The 19376-nt window shown below is 39.1% G+C and overlaps 1 protein-coding gene across 4 annotated transcripts in view; it reads left to right on the forward strand.

The window, feature by feature from the left end:
* Positions 1 to 4444: 4444 nt before the first annotated feature.
* The window catches only part of zc3h14 (zinc finger CCCH-type containing 14), a 40044-nt gene continuing 25112 nt past the window's right edge, over positions 4445 to 19376 (forward strand). The window contains exons 1-8 of one of the 4 annotated variants that reach the window (XM_041214382.1): positions 4445 to 4596; positions 10846 to 10888; positions 12744 to 12858; positions 12970 to 13010; positions 13196 to 13397; positions 14482 to 14797; positions 14858 to 14950; positions 16395 to 16546. In XM_041214382.1, coding sequence (XP_041070316.1) covers positions 4561 to 4596; positions 10846 to 10888; positions 12744 to 12858; positions 12970 to 13010; positions 13196 to 13397; positions 14482 to 14797; positions 14858 to 14950; positions 16395 to 16546 — 998 coding nt within the window. In that variant the 5' untranslated portion in view covers positions 4445 to 4560. Of the gene's footprint in view, positions 4597 to 4804; positions 4905 to 10845; positions 10889 to 12743; positions 12859 to 12969; positions 13011 to 13195; positions 13398 to 14481; positions 14951 to 16394; positions 16547 to 19376 lie in introns of those variants that run through there. The other 3 variants (XM_041214381.1, XM_041214380.1, XM_041214378.1) reach the window with 3 other exon arrangements.

The following is a 19376-nucleotide window of genomic DNA, read 5'->3' on the forward strand; positions in this document are numbered from 1 at the left end:
CACATTTTACCCCTCTTAAAACAATCTAATTATGGTTTATTTAAAAATGCTAATGTCCTTTTACACCTTACATTCTAAACTTCCCCCATGTCTACATCAAAGCCTTCAGACCAGCTGCCTTTAATCCAATTAAATCTCTCTCTCGCACACACCACTATTTTGCAATAGATTCCAATAACATTGAGAATTATTATATCTTCCTGACACAGTGAGCGCATTATCTGTTAATCTATATCTTTCAATTCTGACATCTGTACAGTCCAGACAGATGTCTTTCTTTCTATTGTGACATTTTGTCAAATTTATGTAAATTGTTCCATTATAAATTCCAATAAACTTGTCATAATGTAATCACAGAAGATGTCCACATGGGTGGTGCAGCATTTTTTCTTAGTAACTGAATTTTTTTAAATCTCAAGATTTTACATTTAATAAGAATTAAATTTATCCATTCAATCGTTTCATGTATTTTAATTTTAATGTTTTTACTTGAAGGCCTTAGCCTCTCCCAAAAGTTTATATTTGAACTTGGTATAAAATACCACGTGAGATGAATATAGATGATATGGTCTGAACATATGCATAGTAACTCATTTTCCAAGATGCTGTCGAAGGGTCACGAGGACTTGAAACGTCAACTCTTTTCTTCTCCGCCGATGCTGCCAGATCTGCTGAGTTTTTCCAGGTAATTCTGTTTTTGTTCCAAGATGCTTCATTAGTTTAAAACTTTTTCTACTCAGATGTTCTGCAAAATACTTTGAAGAAACGATTAAAACCGCAATGAAAACTTCAATCAGGTAAAATTTATGCTAAGTATTTTTAAGAGAGGTTTGTATGTATGAAAGAGACAAAAATAGCCTATTGATTACATGGCTATAGCTTTTGTATTCTATAACAGACTGTGAATTAAACTGACAGAAATATAGATGCCCTGCCCCTTTTCATGTAAATTTGATTTCATTTCCGCTAAAATTAGATAAGGTGGACTTGATGACTTGGTCTTTTCCCGTGCTTTTCAACTATTCTTCTGTTAGTAGACCCCATGAACAAAAGAAAGTTGAATCCAATTAATAAAAAAACAAGCCATTTTATGTTTTTTTATCAAGTAGCTGACATTTCTGCTGTTCAAACCTTGTAACTTTTTTCTTATTTTTAACATAGTTAGATCTCCTGCCTGCCCCTGTTTCAAATGAGAGCTCTTTGCACCACTAATACTTGCATTGGAAGCACCTCACAGAAGGTTTAATAGACTGCTTCCTGGGATGAAGGGGTTGTCTTCTGAGGAAAAGTTGAGCAGATTGGGCCTATACTCACTGGAATTTAGAAGAATGATCGGTGATCTTATTGTAACATATAAAATTCTGAGGGGACTTAACAGAGTAGATGCTGAGAGGATGTTTCCCCTCATAAGGAATCTAGATCTAGGGTTGAGTCAGACAGATTCTTAATCTACAAGGGATTCAAGGGTTATGGGGGCAAGCAGGAAATTAGGGTTAAGGCCACAATCAGATCAACCATGATCTTATTCAATGGCGGAGCTGGCTCCATGGGCTGAATGGCCTTCTCCTCCTATTTCTTATGATCTGAATACCCTGTGTTTGAAAATTGTGGCCCTGGAAGTTGATGTAACACTACTAAATGCAACTGGCTGTCGTGGCCACCACTGCCCTGTTTGAATGCAAATGAAATGAAGAGACGAAAATCAGTCCCCTTATCCTATGACTTTACAGTCAACAAAGGCTAGCATATTACAATCTACTACATGCATCTGTTATAGTCCAGAAATGACACCTTGAAGATGTAAAACAACCTAATGGTAAAAGTTTCTGATTTGAAGCCTGAAACCATCCTCATTCATGGAACCATTTTCGTATTTTTTTTCTGCAATCTCTCAAAAATTTCACATTCTTCCTAAAGGTGTGGTGCTCGGAATTGGACACAATACTGCAGTTCAGGCTGATCCAGAGTTTTGCTTTTGTACTCTAGACTGTTACCTGCACAGCCCAGGATCCCGTATATCTTTTAAACCATTTTCTCAACCTGCCCTGCTACCTTCAATGATTTGTGCACAGATCTGTCTGGTCCTGCATCCCCTATAGCATTGTGCCCCTTATTTTAGTTTGCGTCTCCTCATTCTTTCTAACAAAATGCATCACACTTCTTTATATTAAATTTCATCTGCTGTATCTGCCCATTCCACCAACCGGTCTATGTTCTTTTGAAGTCCATCACTATCTTCCTTATGATTTACAATCAGTTTACTGGTTATGCATAAATGATCTGAATTTAGGAGAACAAATATTGAATTTGCTGATAGCAAATTAGAATTATGGAAAATTGTGCCCAGTTCGCATAGTGGTGGTGCAACACAACATGATAGAGGGTGGCCTTAGTATGAAGATGGAACTTTGTCACCACAAGGATTATGCTATGGTCACTCCTGCCAGTAGTACTACAGCCAGATGCATCGACAGCAGATGATGAGGATGAGCTCAAGTAGGTTTTTCCCTCTTGTTGATTCTCTCACTACCTGCCACAAACTCAGTCTGGCAGCTATGTCCTTCAGCACTTGACCAGCTCAGTCAGTAGTTGTGCTAGCGAATCATGCTTTGTGATGGACATTCAAGTCCCTCAGCCCTTGTTATTGTCAGTGCATCTTCCAAGTGGTGGTCAATGTGGCAATGTACTGATTCCTTACTAGCTACCATCCTTCCTCAACTAATCAGCAGGAAGTTTCCTTGCCTGTTTTGACCTGATGCCATGAGACTTCATGGGTTCCTGAATCAATTTTGAGGATGCCACAGCGTCAATCACTCCAATGGCAGCCCAGTGGTGTACAACATTTGGTGGGCCAGTTCTGTCAGTGGGACAGAGCATACCCAGGGATGGTAATGGAGGAGTCAGTGATGTTATCTGAAAGGTATTATTCTAAGTATGACTGACAGAATAGATAGGGAGAAACTGTTACCATTAAACGTGTTGAGATCCAACAGAAACCAATTTAAAGCAGATGACTCTTTTGCCAAAGGCAACACGAGGAAAAGCTTTTTTACACAGCCTTTAGTTAAAATCTGGAATGCATTGCATTAGTGTGTGTTCAATTGTGGATTTCAAATGGAAATTGGATAATTATCTGAAGACAGAAAATTTGCAGAGCTAGGGGGAAAGGGTAAGGGTGTAGGACTAGCTGAGTTGCTCTTGCAATTGGCATGGATATAAAGGGCTGATTGACCTCCTTCAGTGCTGTGACTATTTTGTAATTTTATGTTTCGCTGTTGTTTGAGTTTGCCAGTAAGGAAAACTGAATGGAAAAGTGAAATTGAGAGAAAATGGAAAGTTAATGATGGATTTGAGAGAAAAATAAAAGGAAAGAGGAATAGATGTAAAACAATGTGGTGGGCATAAGGGAAATGTCATGCCTCTACCTGAAAGGCAGACAGAGTCTTGGGAAATGAGACAATGGGTTGAGGGCAAAAGAAAAAGAAACCAAAGTCCGTTTTCAAGTGAATTTCTGGCAATAAAACTCCCTAACAGTGGTTCAGTTTGTAGCCTGAGTCAGAAGGTTGTGGGTTCAAGTCAGGATTTGAATGCAAAATTCTAGGCTGATGCTCCAGTGCAGTATTGAAGGTGTGCTGTACTGTCAGAGGTCTTCAGGCTGATAGATTAAACCGAGGCCCCATTTGCCTGCATGTGTGAGTGGATGTAAACCATCACACTATTTCGAAGAAGAGCAGGGAAGTTGTAGTAACCTGATGTGTAATATACCTTTAAGACGAATGTTGTAATGGAAGATCACACAATCTTGGTATCCAATAGCAGAGTAATGCAGGCTACCTCTGTAGTCAGTAGACTTGAGTAAAGAGTCTGAAGTGTAAAGACAGTTTTGAGTTGTAAGCACACAAGCGTAGCTGCTGAGTTCCTTTTGTAAATAAACAGAATGTGTTTCTTCTAAGAACAATCTACTGATCTTCCCTGACTATGGTACCAACTCAGTCATCTCGAAACAAGCATGCAACTCTGATCCTAAGTCCCAACAGATAGGGCACAGGATCCAACAGAAGTCCTGGCCAATATTTACCTTTCAATTAATTTGACAAAAACAGATTATTTGGTCATTATAACATTGTTGTTGGAAGTATGCTGTGTGCAAACTGGCTGCCACGTTTCCTATATTACAGCAGTGCCAACAATTCATAAATACTTCATTGGCTGTAAAGTGCTTTGGGACACCTGATGGCTGTGAAAGGCGCTATATAATCGCAAGTCTTTCTTTATATTCATTTCTCGCTGCTATAAATGTTATTTTACGTGATATGAGGCTCGTATTGTTCATCTGTTTTGCACTGTGGAAATTGTCAGCAATTGCAGCAACTGGGCGTGTTCACTGAACACAAGGGCATTTCGAAACGCTAACTGAGCGCAATTTTGGTCTCCGCGCAGGAGGGGAAGTCTGATGCGAATGGCGGCCCGTAGTTCCCGACGATACCCGGCTGCTGCGCCGTTGCTGAGGCACCGAAGTGGGAGGAGGAGGAGGAGGACGCAAGGAGCCGGACATCAGGGATGGAAATAGGAACTGAAATCAGCCGCAAGATCAGGGTGAGTGTGTCCTCAGTCAGCCCGAGCTGAGGGTCTGATGGGGGGGGGGGGGTGCGGGCGGGCGCCCCCCGCATTGAGCAGGCGGGGTTGTCACCGGGAGGGAGGTCGCGAGGTTGGTCAGTCAGTCAGTCGCTCGCTCGCTCAGTGGCCCCCCCCCAGGCCCGAACCGGAACCGCTGTCGGGATGCGGGAAGGTGGATTCGAGTCACGTTGCGGCGAGAGGAGATGGGCCGCCTGCGGGAAAGTCTCCGTTGTCCTCCTATGGGTTTGCGGCTCAAGAGTTTCACCGGATGGAGTATTTTTTTTGGGGTGGGGGTTGAATCGTAGCTTCATCCCTCTCAACAATTATAGGGACCGGACCATTCTTGATATAATTGGGATTTGTCAGAGGGGAGGGTGAGCAGGTGACCCGAGTGGCTCGAATCTCATTTCTAACGATTGTTACTTGCAGAAGAAAAAGAAGAAAACAACAATAATACATCTGGCTAGTCGGTCCCGTACTTGAAATGCCGGCTTATTGCTTCCGTTTGGTTTTCGCGTTTCCAGTTGTTGAGTTTGAAATCCTGCAAGTCTGTCGCCCCCAGCTTACTCGTTTTTCCATGGTAGACAGGCAGTGGGGAACGTACCACCAGCAAAAGTTGTGTGGCAAAGTTTCCATTTTAGATATTAGCCTTGGATTTAGTTATACATGCTTATTGTGCAAAAATAAAAAAAAGGTTTAAACCCCTATTGATAACCGCATCTGTCACTGTCCAGTAAAGGTCACGAGATGTTTTCCCGAAAGAGAAGAAAAACTGCCCTCTTTTTTCGCTCATGGAATGTGGGAAATGCTGGGCAGGCCAGCATTTATTGCCCATCACTAATTGCCCTTGACAATGTATGTTGAGCTGTCGCCTTAACAACTGATTGGTTTGTTAGATAATTTTGGAGAGCAATTAGGAGTCAACCACAATGCTGAGTTGACCATATAGACCACGTCAAATAAGAATGGCAGATTCCTTCCCTAAAGGATATTAGTGAACCAGATTGGTTCTTAACAACATGGTCAACATTACCTTTGTTTTAGCTTTTTGATCCAGATATTTTTATTTAATTAATTCAATTTAAACTCCCCAACTGCCGTGGTGAGATTTGAGCTCATGTCTCCAGGCCTTGAGATTATTAACATAACCACCATAGTCCTGTTCCCATTTATTGTGATATATTCTTGCTTAGCTTGTCTAGATTCCTGATTAAGCACAAATTACTGATAGAACTTGAAATTTTAGTGTTATTTACTACTCACTATCATACACTATGTTGTATTTTCCCACTGAATTATGAAGAAAGGTATTGACCATTCAACAGCTTGCATTTTTGTATCACCTTTAACGTAGTAAAACATCCCGAGGTGCTTCACAAGAGCATGAGCAACAAGATCTGCCTCTGAGACTGAAATATGCACATTTAAGTCCCATTTGAAGACTTGCGCTCAAGACCTGAGCACAAAAATCTAGGCTCACATTCCAGTGCAGTACTCAGGGAGTACAGCACTCATAGATGCCATCTTTCAGTTGGGATGTTAAACCGACGTCCCATCTGCCTGAACATTTAAGATCCCATGACATTATTTCGAAGAGGAGCAGGGGAGTTATCCTTTGTGCTCTAGCCATTTATAACTGTCAATCATCACAAAACAATTATCTGTTCACTATCACATCGTTTGTGGAAGCTTGCTGTGTGCAAATTTTCTGTTGCATTTCCTACATTATAGCAGTGGTTGCACTTCCCAGCCTTCCTTAGACTCAGGTGGTGTCAGTGGAATGGAGGATTGCAAGTGTTACACCCTTGTTCACAAAAGGGTGTAATGATAAGCCCAGCAACTACATGCCAGTCAGTTTATCTTCGGTGGTGAGAAAACTTCTAGAAATGATAATTCGGGACAAAATTAATTATCATTTGGACAAATGTGTAGTATAAAGGGATCTGTCATAGCAAAGGTTAATGTGGGACTGGAAAATAGTACCACACTCAGCGTGATGCAGAAAGACACGTGACCTGAGACTAGAGTCAGTTGTGGACATAGGAACAGGGGTAGACCACTCAACTCATTGAGCCTGCTCCACCATTCAATTAGACCATGGCTGATCATCTACCTCAGTACTACTTTCCTGCACTATCTCCATATCCCTTGATGTCATTAGTCTCCAGAAATCTTTTGATTTCTGTTTTGAACATGCTCAATGATTGAGCTTCCACAACCCTCTGGGGTAAAGAATTCCAAAGACTTACCACCCACTGAGTGAAGAAATTCCTCCTCATCTCAGTCTTAAATAGCCTACTCCTTATCCTGAGATTATGTCCCCTGGCTTTAGACTGACCAGCCAGGGAAAACATCGTATCCACATCCACCCTGTCATTCATGCCTTGTAAGAATTTTGTAAGTTTCAATGAGGTCACACACACACACACACACACACACACACCCCACCCCCCCCACCCCCCACCCCACTGATACTTAGAAACTCTAGGAAACATAGGCTCAGTCTCCTTAATCTCTGTTTATAAAACAATCCAAGGGATTAATCTGGTGAACCTGTATGGCAAGTATGTCCCTCCTCAGATAAGGGGACTGTCATGACAGTATAATAATAAACCAGAAAAATATTATAAAAATTGTTAAGTAGGTTTATGGGGGTAAGTAATGTTAGGTCTGGGTGTGTGATTAATTACATTTGGAGGCAAGTAGACTCCATGATTTGACTCATCAAAAGAAGCTAGGTGCTTGACATGCTAATGAGTAAATATGGATGCTGCCTTAGCGTATAAGATGTGAAGGGAATTTGCATTTTTAGATAGATGATGGGGGATTTTGGATTTGGATTTCAAAGGGATCTCAGTCTGTTTACAACTAGCCAGACAAGCAAGTTAGGAATGTGTTTATTTTTCCTAAGGGTTCCTGACAATATGCAGTGACAACATGAAAGTTTTTATGTTATGAGGGAGATACAGTTTCAGAGACTAATGAAACAATAGAATTTACATATTAAGAAAAGAGAAATATTTATAAAGGACAATGAGGCTGTGTGTCAGGAGAAGGCATCGTAAGATCTAACAGAAATGTGTAAAGTAGCCTTAATGAAGCCTCCAGTATTTGTGTATATGCCTGCTGTCTGCAGAAATTGGAGCTGGAGAAAAGTCATTTTGAGTTCCACTGTCCAAGGTATTGTGTTAATTTGCTGGATCTGTTTAAAATCTGAAATCAATTTTTGGACTGTTGCCTTGACGGGGGTGTAACTGGGAGTCAAGTTAATTAGGTATTCTAGGAGTTATTATAGTAGTAATTTGTAGTTCAGTGTATGTGCTTGAAGTCCCCTCTTTTGTTAATAAATAGTTTAATTTAATTTTTAAAAAATCTCTACACATCTTGGTGGACTTATTACTTCTGAATTCAGGGCATGCATCTTGAAATACATACAAATTGCAAAACTGTTTGATAGAACGATCAAGTTTCCGTTGTGGATTTGATCTGCCTGGCACACACCATCTGCCGCGTCATAATAGGGACCAAAACTGTACACAGTACTCTAGGTGAGGTCACACCAAGGCTCTGTACAACTGCAGCAAGACATCTTTACTCCTGTACTCAAATTCCCTTGCGTTGAAGGCCAACACATACCAATTGCCTTCCTGATTGCTTGTTGCACCTGCATGCTAACTTTTAGTGACTTATGAACAAGGACACCCAGATCCCTTTGGGCATCCGCACTTCCCAACCCCTCTCCATTTAAGAAATATTCTGCCTGTTTTTTTTCACCAAAGTGAATAACTTCACACTTCTTCACATATTCCATCTGCCATGTTCTAGCCCATTCACTTAGCAAGTCCAAGCCCTCTTGAAGCCTCCTTTCATTCTCCTCACAACTTGTGTCCCCACCCAGTTTGGTGTCATCAGCAAATTTGGAAATATTACATCTGGTCCCCACATCCAGATCATTTATGTAGATTGTCAACAGCTGTGGACCTAATACTGATCCCTGTGGTATCCCACTAGTAACAGCCTGCCAACCTGAGAATGAGCCATTTATTCCTACTCTCTGCTTTCTATCTATTAACCAATTCTTAATCCATACTAGCATTTTTCCTCCAATTCCATGAACTCATGGAATAAAAGGTACCGTAGCAACATTCATATGGAATTGGCTGAGTGACATGAAACAGAGAGTAGTGGTTAACGGATGTTTTTTGGATTAGAGGAAGGTTTATAGTGGAGTTTCCCAGGTGTGTGTGTTGGGACCCTTGCTCTTTGTGATGTGTATTAATGACCTAGACCTTGATGTACAGAGCACAATTTCAAAATTCGCAAATGTAAAACTTGGAGGCATTGTGAACTGTGAGGAGGATAGTGTAGAACTTCAAAAGGACATGGGCAGGTTGATGGAATGGGTGGACAAGTGGTCAAAGGAATTTGAGGCAGAGAAGCGTGAAGTGATTCATTTTGGTAGGAATGACACGAAGAGATAATTTAAAATAAAGAGTACAATTCTAAAGGGGGTGCAGTAGCAGAGGGCCCTGGGTGATATATGCATACACCATTGAAAAGGGCAGGGCAGGCTGTGCGCGTGGTTAATAAAGCATATGGCATCTTAGGCTTCGTTAATTGGGACAGATTATAAAAGCAAGGAAGTTATGTTAAACAAATTTTGGTTGTAGGCAAATTATTGGAATCAATTCTGAAAGACAGTATAAAACTTCATTTAGAAAGGCATAGGTTAATCATAGAAAATCAGCATGGATTTTTTTTTAAGGGAAATTCATTCCTGACTTACTTGAGTTTTTTGAGGAGGTGGCAAGTAAGGTTGATGAGGTCAGTGTGGTGGATGTGGTCTACATTAATTTTAGAAAGGTATTTGACAAGGTTGCACATGGCAGGCTAGCCAAAAATGTAAAAGCCCTTGGGATTCAGGAGAGAGTGGCAAATTGGACCCAAAATTGGCTTGGTGTCATGAAGCAAAGGGTAATAGTTGACAAGTGTTTTTGTGGACTGGAAGGCTGTGGGGTTCCACAGGGATCAGTACCAGGTTTCTTTTTGTAGTTTATATTAACAATTTAGACTCAAATGTAGGGGGCATAATAAAGTAGTTTGCAGATGTTACAAAAATTGGCTGTTGGTTAACAGTGAGGAGGAAAACTTTAGACTGCAGGAAAATGTAGATGGTCTAGTCAATTGTGCAGAAAATAGAAAAATGGAATTCAATCCATAGAAGTGTGAGATAATACCTTCTGGGAGATGCAACAAGGCAAGGAATATACAATAAATAAGAGGTCACTGAGTAGTGTGGAGGAACAGAGACACCTTGGTCTGTCTACAGATCCTTAAAGTTGGCAAGACAGGTTGAGAAGGTGGTTAAGAATGCATATGGCGCACTTTTCTTTATTAGCCAAGTCATAGACCACAGCTTCAGTACTCTACAGTTCTGGCTGCACTATCATAGGAAGTTTATGATTGTACTGCAGAGGTTGGTGAGGAGATTTACAAGGATGCTGCCAGGACTGAAACATTTTTAGGTATGAGGAAACATTGGATAGGCTGGGGTTGTTATCCTTGGAACATGGAAGGCTGAAAGGTGACTTAATTGAGGTGTAAAAAAAATCAGGAGAGGCCTAGACTGTTCAAACAGAGACATCCTAAGCAGAAGGGTCAAAAAACTAGGGGAATGGATTTAAAGAAATTAAAGGATTAGAGGGGAGATTAGGATGGTAGGGACCTAGAACTCTGACTAAAAGTGCTGTAGAGGAAGAAGCTCTCGCCACATTTAAAAAGTTAAGGGATATCTACATGAAGAGCCATGATCTGCAGTGCTATAGATCAAGATTGCAGTGCAATATTGAAATGTATTGATTATCCATATAGATTGCCCCATACAATTACTTTCCTTCAATTTTGGCCTCTTTTGCATCAACAATTTTAATCGCCCCACTATTTGTTGAGACCTGGAATTCCTTCCCTAAATCTCTCTCACTTTCCTCCTTTAAGATGCTTTTCAAAACCTACCTCTTTGACCAAATTTTGGTCACCTGTCCTAATATCAGTGCTGAACTTGTGTTTCATAATGCTCCTGTGAAACACCCTGCAACATTCTAAATATATTTTAAGCTCCATATAAATACAAATTGGATACTTTTAACCTGAATATTATTTGGCAGGATTTGTAAGTTTCTGGTTTAGTGTTTGATCTGCTCAAATAAATTAATCTGCATTTAATTTCAGACCGCCATTAAGGGAAAACTGCAGGAGCTTGGGGCTTATGCAGGTATGCTGTTCAAGCTTTGTATCAAAACTGTTAATTATAATACACATTCTTTAAATAAGTACAATTCTGTGGTTACATAATTTTGGATGAAATCCTAGCAGAATATAGATTAATATTTTTCTGTGTTGAAATTTAGATCACTGATAGTGAATATATACTTTTCACTGCTTGTACCACAAAATTTGGCATATTTTCTTAATTGTGAAATTTTACTTAAACCATTATCAGAAGTCATGAAGCTATGATAAATATGATATTTTGGAAAATATTTTTCTTTTAAAATAGAGGTTTAGTCTGCAGGTGTATCTTAATTGGATTAAAGCTAATTAGTCTGGGTGCTTTGATATGTACTAGTTTTGATATGTAAGAAAAATAGTGTGGCATTTGCATTTTTTGAATAGAGCATTCAAGAAGTGAGGTGAAAACCTGACCTCTTTCTAGGAGCTACCAAGCAATATGTTTATGTTACTAATAAAATTGGTACAATGAATGGGGTTTCATTGTTAAAAGGTAAAGTTCATGGAGACTGGTGAGACAATGAGAATTTAAATTCAATCAGTGATGGTAGGCATAACTTCAGTAGTTTTCGGGTGTGCAGAGCAGAGGCAATATAAGATCAAAAGGCAGCTGTAAGCTTCCACTGCCTCCACGGTGAAAAGAACCTCATTTTGAATTTGTATGGTGAAAATGCTTTGCCTGGTGTTTGGTTAAGTCTATGGGTTGCTGTTGCCTTAATGGAGATTAGTTTGGGAATTTGTTAAAAGTTATGATAGTAATTTGTAGTCATGTGTATATATATTTTTAATCTGTATAAATTAATAAAATGTTTCAATAATTTAATATAAAACCCTCAAGAACTGATGTCTGATTTCTGAATTTAAAGTCGCATCTCAAACATAACACTTAAAATTACAGGTTATGACAGTTGTTTGAAGTTTCCTGCTGGGATTTTTAAAAATAATTCCGCTTTACCAACTGGATTGGTCATAACATCAGATCAATTGCTTATTGATGCAGAATGTAATAAGCAATTAATTGGATCTGGGAGGTATTAACTTTAAATTAGTTTTAAACATGACCAAAAGCATCAAGATCTGTTTATATTATCCAAAACAATATTTTACTTGTTCTAAGATTATGAACAATTTTTGGCATTCCTGCATTCGTAATTATCAATTTGGTGGAAACACAAAAGGACTGTAAAAGGTACAATATTACTCCTATTTAAGTACACAAACCTGTCAAGGGAAAGACATTAGGGTTGTAGTTTACTATTTTAATATCTTTCTGCATTTGGTATTTATTTTCCTTTTCAGCTTTGATAATTTTAATCTTTTTTCCATATTTGGTAGGGAGGGGGAAACTGAAAAAAGAACACAGATTCAGTTTTTTTAAAAATGGCTCTTGTTTACCCTGGTAGGATTAAATTGAATAATTGGGTGGGAGCAGCTTTGAAAGAGCAAGTATATCTGGTGTGAAGTTTTTTTTACAATTGCAATTAATATCTTGGATTTGGGTGGGATTTATAAAAATTGGTCTTCAAGCCTGATTTTTTTCCCTCCACACACACTAAATTGGCTGTTCAGAAGGTGGAGTGTGTGGTGTCGTAGAGCTAGGTTTAAATGAACCTTGGCTAGCATGTGGCTTGTGGTTTTACTGAGGTTTAGAACTGAACTGTGTTGCCAATAGACATTGCCAACACCACAGAATTGACTACAATTGTCAATCAGAATTAGGAGCATGTGAAATGGAAATTCTTTCAACAGGTAAAGGTCTCCTGTACTATATGCTGAGGTCTTTTTCTTTAGCTATATTTTACTTCTAATGTACAGATTTTTTTCATTCCTCTTTGTAGATGAGGAGCTACCTGATTACATCATGGTTATGGTAGCCAATAAAAAGAGCCAAGATCAGATGGCAGAAGATCTTGCTCTCTTTCTGGGAAACAACACTGTCAAATTTACTGTTTGGTAAGTTTTCTTTTCACGTAATAGTTAAAGAGAAATATGTAATAGTGAAATACATACCTTAATTATAAGCCGTGCATTATTCTAGGAACTTAATATATTGTTTTTATTTAGGCTGCATGGTGTCCTTGACAAGCTACGCTCTGTAACAGTTGGTAAGTACAGCTGGATAACTTTTAATTTGAACCTTGAAAATAATGGCATTCATGTTCACGTCAGAATTTAAGCAAATGTAGAACATAAACTTTGAATAGATGTGAAACCAGTAAATGCTAAAAATCAGCATTAACATTTTTGAAGATTGAACTGTGAGGAACTCTTTTTTTTCTTTGAATCACAGAACCCACCAGTTTAAAGCAACAGTCAAGCTACACCAATTGTAACGTGTTGCTTCCTTCGGAGAAGAGTCAAGCAGCAGTCAGTGGAAGTACTGATCAAAGTGGCGATGTTCGTATTCTTGCTGTTTCTAGCACACTTCCTGAAAGAAATGATTCTCGGGTTTCTACCAGCTCATTACAAGAGCAGACAATGCCCAATATCCGGTAGGAGAAATTAAATTAAACTCTTGTTTTTTGAGTACTGATTGTGTATTCTGTAGGTGAGTGCACAGCTCGTAATTATTAGCCGAAATTGGATGAGTTGATTTCAGTTGAAAATGTGTTTTTCAAAAATAATTGATACCATCAGACCATGCTCAGCTGAATCCTTCACATACGATATATTCAATTTATAGCATGGAAAATGCATTCCCCCACTCTTAAGTACAGTAACGTTCCATCATCAAACCTATTTGGCCTAAAATTCTGATTTGCTTTCTCAGTTCCCTGAAGCAGTCTGATCCACCTCTGTTGATGGACATTAATGGATAATTAAAGAGATTGTCAAGAAGCCAAACCTTTTAATCACAACTGATTTGATATTGTCCTGAAAAATTATGTCATCTGCATCCATTCTTGTTTTAGCCAATCCTGACAGTAATGAGTGTTTGGCAGTGTTTAATGATGGAATGTTGGGAATCTCTATCCAAGTTGTACTTTGAAATAAACCACTTAAAATGCTTGTCTTGTGCCTTGTTTCTCAATTTCACAGGCAATATCTTTGATTTTAGCAATGTTCTTTTCAGAAAAATTAACTCAAGTTTGTTAATTTGTGAATTTACAGCTGCTGAATGCACCCATCACGCCGCCACCTCCTGATCTCCCCACCCCCCCCACACCAAACAATCATCAAGATTCCATTGTTTTTAATGAAAAAATAATAACATTAATTACATGGGGAAGTACTACTATCGTCATCCATACCTAAATAGTGTAGTTGGGTTTTTTGAGTTTTACAGTTAAAGTTTTCTGCTTACACCATTGCCCTCACCCCCACTGCACCCAGGACCCAAAATTTAATGTGCATTGAAAATAAAAACAATATAATTATACAATTTTAGTAAACTATTGGATCAGTACTTAAAACTGATGTCAGAGATGATTTTAAAAAAGTGCTAATTTGACATTACTCCAAATGAATTAAGATTCTTTCTTTGCTGTGTGAGACAGGTGTATTTAAGAAGCTTGTGAATTAAATTTTGTAAAGTTGCCTCTAATGCTTTCTTTAACTATTTTATCTTTTATATAGAACAAATTCTGTGGAGAGGAGCACATCTCAGTTAACATCTACAGTGAAGCCTTTAATGGAACTGGTCTCCTCCGAAGCAGTAATTGATATTAAACCTGAGCCCGATGATCTTATAGATGAGGATCTTAACATTTTGCAGGAATTTCCATCATCATCTAAGAAGAAACCTGTGGTGACAGTTAGCTACAATATATCTCGTCCATCACTTGAGGTCCTTAGGCCAGAAGAAAATGTTTCACATCCATGCAAGGCAACTGAGAATAGCATTCAGTCTTTCAGGGTGCCTCAGAACAATGTGCAGCCATGTAAGTTAGGAGAAAGCAACTTCCATGGTTATAAGCCATTGGAAAATACTGGCCATCCTTACAGATCATATGAAAGCAACTTGCAAGCTTTTAACAGGTTATCAGAAAGTGATGTGCAGGTTTACAGGGCATCAAAGTCTAACTCTGATCGATCAAGTAGAGATGTGAGTACAAATTAATAATTATGAATATTTTGATAGATTTAGATTGTTACTTGTAGCCTCATTTTCCAAGATAATATTGCCTAGATCATGCATGTTCTCTGTTTACTTCCAGCATTGCGTGTGACTTCACAGCTGCTTCCAGCTCCCAGTAACCCTTCACTGCCATCATGTCCCAGCCCATTCCATTTTCATTATTCCTAAAAGTTGTATCCTCCCTATAGCCTTCTGATCTCACTTCCAACCACACCTCCATTTTCTCTTTTGTCCCTTCCAGCTCCGTTATAAATCCTAATTGTCCATCTCCCCACACACCAGCCTAATTACAATCTTTCTTCCACCTCCCACTCATTTTGCTTTTTCACCCTCCACCCCCTTCCCTGCCACAAGCAGCTTGACACTGAAGCACTGAGGTTTCCCAGCTAATTACTAGGAAAGTGGCAATTTGTGTTTTGTAAGTGCTTTAAAATTTCACAAGTGGAACAAATTGCTACCTTAATGATAGAAAGTAGACAGAGGCATCAAGTGGAATAGACAGGGAGAATGCGAGGCCCAGTAGACTGATGAACCACTGTCTCCTTGCGTGTAGGTTGGAAGAGTGTATACATTGGATAGGATGCATCTACTACCATTTGCCAGGCCCATTGTTGCCTCATTGCCTAACTCCCAAATATGCAAGTTCCCACTTTTCATCCTCTGCACTGCTTTTTTATCCCTTCAATTGCTTAATGCCTGCCAGCTATCACTATCCCATACTCGATGCCTTCCTCCCTAATGTTACTCATAACTCCAAACACTCAGTTTCCCTCATGGGCCCAAATTTCCATAATCCCGTGCCTCCATCCAGTTCAAGTCCTTTCGGGCCCAATCTCCCAAATACTTCCTCCCCCGCCATTACTAAATTCTCTACAAGTACTGACTATCTTTCTAAATCCTTCACTCTTTTCCTCTCAAAGCTATATACTATTTCCTTCCTACAAAGATTTTGTTTTCCAGCCCTTACTGTTACCACATTCCCTCCCAAATCTTTAAAAGTCCATCATTTGCCAAACAATACTTCCTGACTTAGCATGAGCAGCGTCATAAAAGATCCATCGCTTTGTCAAATGTCATGTCCTCCAAGCTCTTGGGAACAACTTCCACTGATTTATAAAGTGGTGTATTTGCTGTTTCTAATTGGCTTGGCAGTTATTACGTTGACCTATTTCTGCACCATATATCCATTTGGCCCTGTCATGCCAGAATGACACAACTAAAGTAAATGGTGTAATTCAATGAAATTCCATTTCTAACTAGATATCTGATGATTAGAGAGTTGCAGAATTTAGTCCCCATTCTACAAGCTCACTGTTGCCTTTTCAATGGTAAATTCTTAAAAAGTAAAACCTGAAATGGTAAAAGCTATTTAGTTTGATTACATGTAGATTGAATAATCTTTTGTATTTAGGATGAGAGTTCCAGGAAGAGAAAGGCGGCAATCATCAGTTCTGTGGTTAAAATAAACAAGACTAGTGATGGTGAGGAAGATGATGACGATTTTGGCACAAGAACAGGAAGTCTTTCGAGCAGTATCTCTGTGCCAGCAAAGCCTGAAAGAAGGTACCGAAAGCATGCAATTGTTATCATATAGTTTCTCTTGGGGCATACCTTTGCAATATTCTATCAACAAAATTTTCCATCTGTGTTAAGCTGTTGCACAAGATTGTTGTGCATAATTGTTTTTTGTTTTGTGATGTATTAATACCACTTTTTCTCCTATTTATAATTTTGACTTCTGATAAACTTTTACAGATTTTCTATCTATTTAACTAGTAAGCCAGTATGACCAAGGAGGATTTTTTTTTTAAGTAAATAATTCTTTATGCTTAACTGCAATCCTACTCTTCAGTGTTTTGGACACAACTTTGTTGTATTGGAGAGCAGCTTTATGTTGGTGCCTTCATTTTTGAAACTTTGAAACCACTGATCTCCATTCTGTAGTGCATTCTGAATACTGTATCATTGTATTTTGACACTCTACATTGCTAGGCTATGCACTATTCTGTCATTCTAGTTAAGTTTGAGAGAACAAAAAGCAAAACACTGCAGTTGCTGGAAATCTGAAACAAAAACAGAAAAGGCTGAAGAAATATTCAGCAGGCCAAGCATCATCTGTAGAGAGCACAAACAAACTTATTGCCCTGAATTTTCTGGATTGCACTTGGGTTGAAACTTACTCTGGTTTCTCTGTTGATCTAGCTGAAGGGAACTTGTGCGAAAATTTTCAGAGTGTGCCAGGACAGTGTAAAACAGCATCACTGATCAGGGTACCCATAAATAGCCTTTTGTCTTCTGCCATGGCACCACACTGAGTCTCTACTGCTCGTTCAGTGCAAATGTATGCTCATTGGTAAAGCCTTTCCTGATGCTTAGTTCTTCTGAATGCATGAGGCAAGACTCCAAAAAATTTTGGGTGCACTGAAACTAACTGTGCTTTAGTTATACATAGTGCAGGTTCATTCAGAAAAATTTCCCAAAAAACTCCAAAGAAAATCACTATCAAACTCCAGAAATCTGCTACACCAATATCAGGTGACTTTAAACTGTGCTGTGTCTAAACTTTAGTGCGAAAATCGATGTCAGCACCTTATTAGTACTGTGTAGGAAACTTGCACGAGATGGTATTTTGCATGGGGGTAGCGTGTTTCCAAGGATGAATCTTGAAAGTAATTGATATCAATGTTTCAGCATAATACTGATGTAAATCATTTACATGCAAGTTTCCTTAGAAATATAAAGGAACACTGATAACCGCTGGTAAATTCCAAACCCATGTTTCAGGATTGCACTCTTTGTCAGATGAAAGATGATACAAATGAACAGCATTTATAAAGATATGGAATAAGAGGAAGTGATGGGGGCTTTTTATTATTTGATCATGGGAGATGTGAGCATACATGGCAAAATCAACATTTATTGCCCATCGCCATGTACTCTTGAATAAATACACAAGCAGGAAAATAAATAGAATGATTTGTGCAGTCTTTGCAGGTGATTTCTTTTGTATTGAGCTTTATTGTGTAGTTCCCAGAAAATATAATTAGCTTTTCATGCATTTTTTTTAAGCAATGTTATGTTTAAAATATACACATATACACTTGGATTGTTCCTAATAGTACTCTCCACAAGGCCTAAGCGCTAACTCTTTTCCTATGTTTTGCTGTTAGAACTCAGGAAAATAGCTTACCAAAGCTTTTTGTCTTGCGCTCATCAGGACACACACAATAATGCCAAATTTCAAAGGGATCAACAATTTATGTTGCACGAGAAAAGCATGCTCATTGGTTGGCAAGTTGACTCTGATTGAGTCATTGCCATGGAGAATGCATCAGTGAACTATTGTTTCCCTACACTTTTAACTCGAAAAAGCGCAATGCTTGGGCTTGTGCCTTTTGTCTGCAGAAGACAGGTCCCTGCATATGAATATATGTAGCTTGTAGCAAGCATAAGTGAGTCACATTGCAAGCTTGACTGATAATCTTAAATGGGTTATTACTGTAATTCTTAGCACACTCAGGAACTATTGCCCCCACACTTAATTCAAAAAAGATGCAATACCTGGACATGTTCCTTTTGCCTTCAGAGACAGGTCCCTGTGTATAAATATATATAGTTCCCAGCAAGCATAAGTGTGCCACATTGTGAGCGTGACTAATAACCTTAAATTGGTTATTAGTGCACTTGGGATTATACATCCCAAAAACTAACGGATTGCATCAAACAGCACATCCTTTTGGCTATTCGCAATAGACAGAGTATTGACTGTACTCCGCCAGCCTGTGCTTGTAAAAATTAGAACATAATGTCTTAACATTCACTCATCATCCTGACTTGGAAATATATCGCTGTTCCTTCACTGTGGCTGGGTCAAAATCCTGGAACTCCCTAACAGGCAATTGATGTCCAATTGTGGAATCTTTTTCCATATATTCATTCACGGGATGTGGGCTTCGCTGTCTGGGCCAGCGTTTATTGCCCATCCCTAGATGCCCTTGAGAAGGTGGTGGTGAGCTGCCTCCTTGAACCGCTGCAGTCCATGTGGCATAGGTACATCTACAGTGGTGTTAGGAAGGGAGTTCCAGGATTTTGACCCACTAAAGAGAAGGAACGGCGATATATTTCCAAGCATATCAGGCTGGTGGAGTACAGTCAGTACTCTGTCTATTGCGAATAACCAAAGGGATGTGCTGTTTGATGCAATCTGTCAGTTGTTGGGACATACAATCCCAAGTGCACTAACAACCAATTTAAGGTTATCAGTCGGGCTCACAATGTGGCACACTTATGCTTGCTGGGAACTATATATATTTATACACAGTGATATGTCCTCTGCAGGCAAAAGGAACATGTCCAGGTATTGTATCCTTTTTGAATTAAGTGTGGGGGACAA

This window comes from Carcharodon carcharias, chromosome 20 (assembly GCF_017639515.1).
Source record: "Carcharodon carcharias isolate sCarCar2 chromosome 20, sCarCar2.pri, whole genome shotgun sequence".
NCBI classification, from domain to species: domain Eukaryota; kingdom Metazoa; phylum Chordata; class Chondrichthyes; order Lamniformes; family Lamnidae; genus Carcharodon; species Carcharodon carcharias.